Consider the following 11505-nt stretch of genomic DNA (forward strand, 5'->3'; position numbering starts at 1 on the left):
GAACTTCATTTGGATAATTTTAAAGGAGATTTTCTCAATTTTTTAGATTTTTTTGCACCCTCAGATTCCAGATTTTCAAATAGTTGTATCTCGGCCAAATATTGTCCTGTCCTAACAAACCATACATCAATGGAAAGCTTATTTATTCAGCTTTCAGATTATGTATAAATCTCAATTTCGAAAAATTGACCCTTATGACTGGTTTTGTGCTCCAGGGTCACATACATATATCTATAAAATGTAGGATTTACATAAAATTTACAATTATCATAATTCGGGGTGAAATGTACATGAAAATAAAATGCAAAAAAATAAATAAAAAACCAATCCTAATGTTCTTGAAGTAAGATATGATTCCTTATTTCTTCATTTTGTATTTGAGGTGAAATGAAGTCTACTTTTCTTGACAGGTTTGGCGAGATTCACCCTCACAGGGACTTGGCAGTTTTATTAGTTAATAGTCAATACTTAACCTGATGCACAAAAAAGGAAATAAAGACAGGATTAGTAAAGCAGTCTTGGCAGTGATTAAATCATTCTTGGGTATTTTGGCACAAGAGGAACAAGCACAGGTTTTGTAGACACTGCTGTTGTCTTCTGCAGAAAATGTGAGGTCCAAATGAAATGTAGAATTGAGCCGCTCATTAACAGCGTCCCTTTTATTCCTCATTCTCAAATGCGGCGTCTTAATGAACGGGTGTGTTTGAGGCAGTGATTCTCGTGTTTTGGCACAGGTCCTGCATTTCTAATGAGCCGCTGTGCTTCTGCGGTTTAAGAGTGACGAGCTCCTGCTTCAGAGTACAGACGGAGGGACAAATGAGGCAAAACAACAAGAAAGCTGACCATACCTGATTCTGACTGCCGTATACTTCATTCTGCTCCACGGCACTGAGCATTTGCACAGTATACATCCTCTACTAACATACAGCATAAATAAATATTCATATTTAAAACATCTGGTTTCATTTACCTGTGCTGTCATGTTTTTTTGTAAATGTGACAGTATGCGTGCGGTTTCTCATGAAATCATGCTTGGATCATATTTCACCCCAAAATAGTACGTGTGTGTGTGTGTGTGTGTATATATATATATATATATATATATATATACGCACATCATATTGCATAAACAGAAAATAAATCACATCCCATAATTATACTGAATTTTGATGTATGAGCTACGAGTTTGTATATCAACTTTTTGTTGACTGTATTATTGTTACAAATACTGTAATACAATTTTTAAAAATTAAAATCATCATAAATTAGAGAAGGTACAACAAATACTACCATGATGCATAAACATTTTGCAATTTACATAATATTTAAATCTTTGTTTTCACATTAGATTAATGAAAATAAATGAGATTTTGGTAACACTTTATTTTAAGGTGTCCTTGTTACACGTTAAATGTACTTACTTTTATAATAACAATTAATTATGCATAATTACTTGCAAGTAACCCTAAGCCAAACCCTAATCCTAACCATATATTAAGTACATGTAGTTAATTAATATTACTCAGTACTTATATGTATAATTACACTGTAACAACGACACAAAATAAAGTGTAACCGAGATTTTAAATTAAATTTAAAAGGTATTTTATTAAGTGCCATTTTCCCCAGAATTCTGGCAGTACTGGCATCAGTCTTTTGGAGGGGAAAATGTGCTTAAATTGTCAAGAAAACAATGTCATCATAGAAAAAGAAAATATCAGTCTTCATTTTCTTTATGCAAAATATAATATCTTGTTTTCCTTTTGATTTTGAGGTGAAATATGACCTTTTCTTTAGTGGTTTCATGTGATTCACTCTCATGTGAACTTGTATCTCTACATCTACACCCACAGTCTTGAGTTCCTCAAGATTAAATGGTTTAAATCCAGTGTTGATCTCCCAAAGTCTGCTGACTGCGTTAAAACACGCAACAAATGTGCACAGAAACACACACATACATAATCACACACACACCAAGAGGAAATATAGAGCTACAGGGCTTTCGTTTTTTGCATAGGCTCTGAACAGAGGGAATCAAACGGCAAGCTGTTTCATTTAGCACATCCGAACAGATCACAGACACCAAAGAGAGAGAAGCCAACCAGGATGATGGGCAAATGTGTTCCAGTCCTCTGCTGTTCATTCAGACTGGTTCCAGAGTCCATGTGGGGCCGGCTTGTGTTTATGAATCCTTCCGCTGATGGTTGTGGATCTTGATCCGGTGTTGATATTCAAGATTAGGCTTTGATTCCAGTCATGCAGTCACCTAGTCCTGCATTTCATTTTTTTACTTTTTTAATTTGTTTAAGGGTCATAGTGTAAATCTCATGAAATCTGTCAAGAACATGTTCAGGTCATATTTCACTCCAAAACAAGAAAAACAAATAAGAAATAATATTAATAGTAAAAAAAAAGTCTATTTTAGTACTGTTATATTTATTATTATTATTACTTTATTTAATTTTTTTTGCATTGTAACATTTTCATGACAACTAAGCATTTATAGGAAAAAATAACATTAAGGTAGAAATTATTGTATTGGTTTTTATACAATTTTTTTGCAGATTAAAAAATTTAAATGTTAATTTATTTATGAAAAGCATTTATTCAGAATGGTAACAATTGATGTGCTACAAAAAAAAAAAAAAAATGCAATTGCAACTTTATTTAAGTGTTTATATTATTGCATTTATCCATTTGTGTCTGTAGATTTCATTTACAACACATATCTTTCAAGGCTGTTTTTTCAAAATGAGTTAGTTCTCCACAGTAGCACTTACATACACTTTACACTTTTATTCCTATCTATATTCTGTTTTTTTACAGAGCATATATCTCATTTGCCTGATTTTTATACAACATTTTATTCTTAAAAACATGGTGAAAATTAATTTTTTGCTGGTTGTTAACAGTATTTTCTGATTTATAGAGTAATAAAAAGAGAAAACCAAAATCCCCTTTAAAAACCATCAAAATGAAACAAAATTTTTGAACCAATGCTCATTTTCCTGTACTGGAAATGTATAAAAAAAAAAGTGTGCATATTTAATTAGATTATGCATCATTTGCATATTTAAACATTTACAAACATTTTTTTTGTAATTAATCAAACAACCAACATACATCAATATAATTATTAACATTATATATCTAATATTTCACACACACACACACACACACACACACACACACTAGGGATGCAGCGATTAACTGGTTTCGCGATTAACCGCGCTTTAAAACGTCACGGTTAATTAATCGTAAAGGTTCCGCTAAACCGAGTGTTTCTGTTACACGGAACGGAACTGTTGCAGCTTGCGCAAAACGAAAAAAGTTACACTAGCGGTGCACCAGCTTAAAATGACGTGCTTATCAGAGGCACGGAGGCTACTACATGCATTAGATGAACTGCGGGGCACCTGAGGACAAACCACAACACAATCATAACGCAGTCGAAATGTTTCTGACATCTTAATTCGTGCAAGAATGCAAGAATGTTGCTTTTTCATGCACTGGTCAGTTTTGAGATTTTGGGCCATTTGGCTTTTCATAATGTGTTCTTTCAGACTCGTGGAAAGAAAACATACAGAATACACTTTAAGTGTTTATATTATTGCACTTTATCCATTTGTGTCTGTAGATTTCATTTACAACATATCTTTCAAGGCTGTTTTTTCAAAATGAGTTCGTTCTCCACAGTAGCACTTACATACACTTTACACTTTTATTCCTATCTATATTCTGTTTTTTTACAGAGCATATATCTCATTTGCCTGATTTTTATACAACATTTTATTCTTAAAAACATGGTGAAAAGTGTGTGTGAGAAATATGAAAAATATAATATAGCAGGATTATAGTAATATTTATAGTTTAGTATTTTTTATAAGTTAAAAATCAATTTAAATAAAGTATTTAAAAGTGAAAAATTAGCTATGGTGATATCTAATTATATTATTTCTTTACTCTATTTACCCGGGTGTCTTGACTTTTTTTAGGATATCTCTTTTTAATCACCCCATAAAGAGCCCAAAAAATTCATTTTCACGTTTTTAGGAATAAAACGTATAAATTCAGGCAAATGTTATATGAAGAATCCTCTCTCTAAAAATCTTAATACTATAGATAAGGAAGGAAGGAATAAAACTGTAATGTTTGGTGAAACAACACATTATGAAAAGTCAGCTGGTCTAAAATCTCAAAATTGACCAGTGCATGAAAAGCAATGTTTTTGCCTGTAGTGTATTTCTATTCTATGGCTCTAAAGGTTTTGGGTACATTTTCTTGACAGGTTTCATGAGGTTCAACCAGTTATAAAATCTTTTCATGTAAATTTTCCACCTCTGAAGTGTTAATCTTTAAACTGCCGTTATGAAAAGCGTCATCAAGTACTTACATCCGCCCGTCTTAATGAAGCACCCTTATGATGGTTTATTCTACTACGGGTGATTAAGGCTCATTAGAGGTAGAGAACACTACAGTGACACACTTAACGAGGATAAAGACGTGTGAAGGAAGTGCAATGCTGCACTAATTACCAGCAAGAGCTTTTAGTTGTTATGCAGACATATTTGCAAGTCCATCTCCAGAAATAAGACGCAAACATGCCTTTCTGCACGAACCTGAACTAAGCGACACAGAGTGCAACATCAGTCTCACAGATACAGATTTCAGACTTCAGGGGCACATGAGCTTAACAACAGAACGTTAGACGGACAGAACGTTAGAATGACAGACATGATGGATAGATGGGGTCTTCTCTTACATGGGTCACTGTGGTGTCCGGGGGCCGAGTTTAAGAGCATCATAGCAGTGGCGGCATCAATGTCAGACTCTGTAAAAGACAAAGAGACACAGCGGTCAGAGCACTGCTCACTGTCAGTGTGTGTGTCTATGGGGGTTTCTCTGTTTCCACGCAACCCTTCAGAACGTTTGAATTATTCACTACCAACCAGACAGAGAGAGTGAACACAACTGCTGCCATACTCAAGGTGACGGAGAAAGAGAAAGAAAATGCTTGATAAAAGTCCTGACTACATGAAGACAACAAACAAAATCACAGGGTTCTCATACCGTGTGATCAATGAATTTCCATTATTTTGAAAGATGAGAGATGGGTATAATTTCTAATAAATAAAAATGAAATAAAATAAATAAAAAACTAAAAATAAATATAAAAGTAATAAATAAAAAAATCTATATAAATACAATATATAAAAATAAAACGAAATAAAATAAAATAAAATAAAAAACAACACAAATACATAAAAAAATCCTGTCACCCTGGGAACATGGAAATGTTGAACAGCGAAGAGCTGTGATCATGAGAAATCACTAAAAATCATGTGGGTGTGATGCGTAAAACCGGTTTCCTAAACTCACAGGAAGTGTCCTCAATGGCTCCACTGACAGAGTCATTTAACCAGACTTACCCTGCGTCTCAATTTTCATACTATCCATCCTAAATAGTATACAAGATTAAAATAAGTGTGTCCCAAAGCATAGTATGCTGAAAAGAGTATGCCCTATGTCCCCGGAGGGTCTATTTCAGGTCGATTTCTGAAGTGTGGCTCCATGCACACTCTAATGGCTAATATTGCCCACAATCCATTGTGCTTTGGCGAAGGATTTGGTTCACAACTACACGCACGAATAAAAAGCGTTAAAAAATGACAAACATGGCGGATGTGCACGACCGATGGTTAAGTTGAGAGGATTAGATAAGGGGTTTGAGTTACTAATAATCAACATTTAACCTGGTAAAAATATTATTATATTATTATATTTCATTGTAGAGGATGTTAAGTGTGACAAGATGATTGACAGGCCAGTTTACAGTGACAGGGTGTTTGTAAGACTATGCGACAGAGCGGTCCATTAAAGACGCAATTGTATGAAGTTTGTCCCAAAACTTGCCAACTCTTCTACTACACACTCAAAAGTGTGTACTTTTTCTTCACCAAAGGAGTACATACTTTAAGGGCGTAGTATAAGTAGGCACATTGGGACACAGCATTAATCTCTTTCAAGCACACTGGAACATGCATGCTTTTATTTGTTCTTTAACAAGATTTCAAATTGCCACTTGTTTTGACAGAGACATATTCAACTGAGAAAAACAGAGATGTCTCACCTTTTAGAGCGCAGCCCTGGAGGAAGAGGTGACGTGCGGGTGAGAAGGCACTGTTAGACAGACACACAGAGAGACAGACAGTAAAACAAAGCAGGACCATGAATCAAGTCACTTAGGATGACTTGAGAGCCAAACGACAACAGCCTTTTCAGAGGAAATGTGTGGAACAGGGCCGGTTTGCATGCATCAAACATTAGCTAATGCATCTCTATTAGTTTGTACTATAGCAAATGTGCGTGTGTTACCTGGGTGGGGAAGCAGGGGGCGTACAGAAGGAGTGGGCTGTGGGAAAGTGCTGTTTCTTCAGGGCTTGGATCAGATTGGGTCTGTATTCGGGGTCCACACACCACAGAGAGCCTTTCCCATTAACCTAGGAGAAACACATGAACACGCAAAATCAGATGAGCAAGTAAGGACAGAAGACGACTTTAGCACATCTAAAGAAAACACTCAATTGGCAGATATTACATCTAATGTGACTAAAAGTGCACTTAGTATGACCATTAGGTCACGCAGACTGAAACTACAAGGTCTGCTGCTCAGGTTCTCAAAGTCACAAGTTTAACAATGATCGCTTTCGAGCTTTCCAGGGTTGTGGCATCAAATCAAATCAAATCATCAGAACTGTATATTCTGCTTAAACACCAAACGGACTGCAGCTGGTTACTTTATGTTGGTCAGATGTTCTTCTGCTAATATAATTCACAGCCATTATCCTGCTGTTTGAGGACTTACTTTCTGGACTATTAAAGATTTTTTCTAATAAAGATCTATATATCTATCTTAGAGAAATAATAATAATAATAATATAATAAGTGATAAGAGTAAATAATATGCATAAAATATCGTAAGTATCCTGCAGTTTGAGGGCTTAATTTTGTTTTTTACTTTTTTGGATTAAAACCGCATTACAACAAAAATAAATAAATAAAATGCATAATATACATTGTATTACTTTATAGTAAAGAAATAATATTTATAATAATAACAACAACAACAGTAAACAATATACATTAAAATAAAATAAAATGCACTGAGGTAGTATTATTAGTTGCATTTATTCAGATTAAAAGTAATCTCATTCAAGCAAAAAAAAAGTACATAAAATATATAATGTATAATAATATATATTTTATTATTATTATTATTATTATAAATAAAATTTATTTAATAAACACATTTATAATAACAATAAATAAATGTATAGCAATAATTAGGGCTGCCACCTAATAGTCGACGAAAAGAGGCTTGGTCGACCAAAATTTTAAGTCCCTTCGTCGCAGAAAAAAACAATCCACAGGAAGTGGTGAGGTCACGCAGTCAGTGACGGACAGATCGTTAACGGCTGGATTTTGTGGTAATACAGTACATCCAAACGCTCTCCTATTATTCATCGACCTCAAATATGGCTTATCACCTGAAATATGTAAGTAGTAGCAACTTTACATGGCCGTTTAATCTAATGTTAACCTAGAAAAATGTGCGCTGTTCAAGTGTCTGAACAGTAGCGCGCTCACAGCATGACTGATGGAGGCGCCGGTGCGCTCACTTGCTCTTAATAATAGAAATGGTCATACAGATAAGAGTAATACATCTTTCGAATCTGTAAAGCCTCTACATTTATTTGTGTGCACTCACTATAACAACAAAACATTGCGCTTTTGTAAAATAATGAAAGCAAACAGGATGCGCTTTCTGCTGTCTCGGTCTCTGTGAACTTGAGCGCGAAACTCCGTGTATACTTGCCTTACAGACATGAAAAATATATATAGAGAGAGTGAAATGTCTACTTTCAAACGAAAAAATTCAAATCTGAAAAAACAAATATTCTCAGATCATGTAATCTGTATGAAACTTGCATGCAGGCGCATCCACTACTGTGGAGATGACAAGTCAGTGTCGCCGAATTAATCTCTTAAGCCGAAAACACTAGTTTATCAATGGATTATTAAAATGTTAATGCAGTTTAATCTTACTGTTTTTGCCTGACACACTCATCATCATTACTTCTGTTGGTGCGCTGTGGCAAGCTTTATGCATGCGCTTGAGCGCTTATTAGGCTATGTAGGCAATTAAAGGCTCATGATTTAAATGGTTAATTAATAAATGTGCGATTAGTCGACTAATGCTTAAAATGAATGACTACCAGTCAACCAGAAAAATCTTTAGTCGAGGGCAGCCCTAATAATAATAATAATAAAATAACAAAATAAAATAAAATGCACTGAGGCAGTATTAGGTGCATTTATTCAGATCAGAACTGAAAAATCATTGCACTGCAGTAATTTTTTTTTAATAGAAAATTACTGAACTATTACAGTAATGAGAAAACATTGCAGACATTCTCACTAATGAGAATCGGGTTAATTTACGTTGGTCAGATGTTCAGAAAATGCCAGGTGTGCAAGAAGCACAATTTTTATGTAGTGGCCCATTTCACTCCAAACACACAGAAAGAAAATGAGAAAACCGGTGGACATTTTAACAGCAGCCTGGTGAGAGGATCTCGCTGCTCAAAGTGTCTTAATGTGATCATCTAAGCATGTGATTGGCAATATACAGGTGCATCTCAATAAATTAGAATGTAGTGGAAAAGTTCATTTATTTCAGTAATTCAACTCAAATTGTGAAACTCGTGTATTAAATAAATTCAATGCACACAGACTGAAGTAGTTTAAGTCTTTGGTTCTTTTAATTGTGATGATTTTGGCTCACATTTAACAAAAACCCACCAATTCACTATCTCAACAAATTAGAATATGGTGACATGCCAATCAGCTAATCAACTCAGACTTAAACTACTTCAGTCTGTGTGCATTGAACTTATTTAATACATGAGTTTCACAATTTGAGTTGAATTACTGAAATAAATGAACTTTTCCACGACATTCTAATTTATTGAGATGCACCTGTAGGCCCTGCTGGGAGTTTACGAGCAGTGGTTAAAAGCAGCCCATAAACATCAGAACATGGATGTAAACGGCATAAAGAGTGTGTATGACAGGATCTGATCCATTTGAGTTCTCATAATTACTGTATTAGTTCATTATTATTGCACTCAATGGATGGATTTTGCTGGGAATCAAGAGTGTTAAAGGCAGAATAACCCAGTTCAAGATTGGTGTTAAGCTTTAACATCTCTGAGAAAAGATGCTGGTAAAGATCTTCTATTTGCCAAACAGCAAAATAATACACAAAGACAGGTGAGGTTTAGATCGGATTTATACCTCAAAATCAAAAGAAAAAAAAAATAAAAAATATTATAAACTATATTTTGAATTAACACAAAAAAAGCTCACTTTTTGGACTATTAAAGTTTTTTTTTGCTTTGTAAAATTATTTGCAGTTAATGACAACAATTGAATACACTCTTCCAAAATTGTCATTATTCTAAAATCTAAAAATCTCATTACCACAAAAAATGTACATTATAAATAAATAAAATAACGTATAATAATAATAATATATGTAATTATTATAATAAATATGTATAATAATAATAAAATAATTATAATAAAAATTTATAATTTTCATAAAAATAAAATGCATTTCTTGAATTACATTCATTTATTTATAATATTACATGCTAATAATATTATCTAATAATAAGCAAAAATAAAATAAAATGCACTGGTAGTATTTGCATTACATTAATAATATTGAATATTATTCTATATTTTAACTCAAATCATTGCATTGCAGTATTTTTTAAGCTTTTTTTTTTTTACAGAAAATTACTAAACTATTACAGTAATGAGAAAACACATTCTCACTAATGAGAATTTGGGAGTGAGGTGCCTCAATTGACACAAAAATCATGCAAAATCACAAGACTATGCAAAAGATCTTAATGCTCACGAAAAACATCTAATTTTCTTTGTGCAAAATATAATGTATATAAATGTATAAATATATATAGAGAGAAACAGAGGAATAGAGGTAGGAGGAGGCCTATAACCTTGACTCAGATTACCAGCCTGCTCATAAACAGGAAGGAGGAAACGTTGTCATGGCAACCGAAACCAGGCAGTGTCATGTGAAACCAGCTCTGTCTGTGTGTGTGTGTGTGTGTGTCTGATGGATGGACTCTCGCTGACCTCTCACAGCTCCACAGAAGATCATTTCACTGCCATTAGTAAATACATCTCAACGTCACGGCTGCGGCTCCTAACAGGAAACGACACTGACCGTACAGTCAGACAAAGAAAAATAATCATCTGTGGCCTAATGGTAAGTGCACATGCTCATGGTGCTCATGTGGGCGACACAAGTTTAAACCCAGCTCGCAACATTTCCAGAGCCTTTCTTTACTCTCCTCTAAATAAAAAGTGGACCAGAAATGAAATAAAAGACTATTCCTAGCAAGACCGATTAAATCATAACAGGTCCAAAATTTGGACGCTTCAGTCACATATAAAAATGTTAGAGGTTAAATATCATAGCAAGAGTCATAAAATAAAGAACAAAATGTTTAAGAAAAAGAAGTTTGTTGATTTGAAATGATAAATAGATCTAGTGTTGATAACAAAACTTTTGCTTTGTAATTATTTGAATTCGTAAAAAAATTCTAGATAATATCTAGAACCATTTTTTAGCTTTAGCACATTGACAACATACTCATCTCATTAGTAAAAATGTCTACAATGTTTTCTCATTACTGTATTAGTTATGTATTTTTAATTTTCTGTGAAACAAAATACTGCAACAATATTTTTTCCAGTTAAAATTAAGGTAATTAGAATTAAGGTAAATGTATTTATTTATATTTTGTTTTACATTAATGATCATGAGAAGGCACTTAAAATAATTAACTATTTGTCTTAAAATGTTTTATATAATATTTTAATATTTTTAGCTTTAGCACAATGACAGCATATTCAACTCCTTAGCAAAAATGTCTACAATATTTTCTCATTACTGTAATAGTTATGCATTTTAAATTTTCTGTGAAACAAAATATTCCAGCAATTTTTTTTTTCAGTTTAAATCTAAATAAAGGTAATTAAAATTAGGGTAAATTTATTTATTTATTTTTTGCAGTAATGAGAATGAGATGACACTAAAAATAATACATTTGATTTCAAAATAAAATGTTCTAGATGACAACATATTCATCTAATTAGCAAAAATGTCTATATTATTTTCTCATTACTGTAATTATTTTTTAAGTTTCTGTAACACAATTGTTTGTTTAAAATCTGAATAAATTAAGGTAAATTTATTTATTTATTTATTGTTGTTTTGCAGTAATGAGGATGAAAAAGCACTAAATAATTAAATAATTATATGAATTCATAAAATGTTCTAGATAATTTTTTAAATATGGCTTTTAAATTTAGCACAATGGCAAATAAATGCCAATTTTTATACAACAT

General features: G+C 33.0%; 1 protein-coding gene across 1 annotated transcript in view; it reads right to left on the reverse strand.

The window, feature by feature from the left end:
* Window positions 1-3396: 3396 nt before the first annotated feature.
* Window positions 3397-11505, reverse strand: part of LOC107667132 (forkhead box protein N2-like) — a 38018-nt gene continuing 29909 nt past the window's right edge. Inside the window, exons 4-8 of the mRNA XM_016458733.1 lie at window positions 6376-6500; window positions 6131-6180; window positions 4720-4831; window positions 4620-4624; window positions 3397-3416 (exon numbers count right to left, since the gene is read on the reverse strand). Coding sequence (XP_016314219.1) covers window positions 3397-3416; window positions 4620-4624; window positions 4720-4831; window positions 6131-6180; window positions 6376-6500 — 312 coding nt within the window. The remainder of the gene's footprint in view (window positions 3417-4619; window positions 4625-4719; window positions 4832-6130; window positions 6181-6375; window positions 6501-11505) is intronic.

Source organism: Sinocyclocheilus anshuiensis, unplaced genomic scaffold (genome assembly GCF_001515605.1).
Source record: "Sinocyclocheilus anshuiensis isolate Anshui unplaced genomic scaffold, SAMN03320099.WGS_v1.1 scaffold665, whole genome shotgun sequence".
Classification (NCBI taxonomy): Eukaryota; Metazoa; Chordata; class Actinopteri; order Cypriniformes; family Cyprinidae; genus Sinocyclocheilus; species Sinocyclocheilus anshuiensis.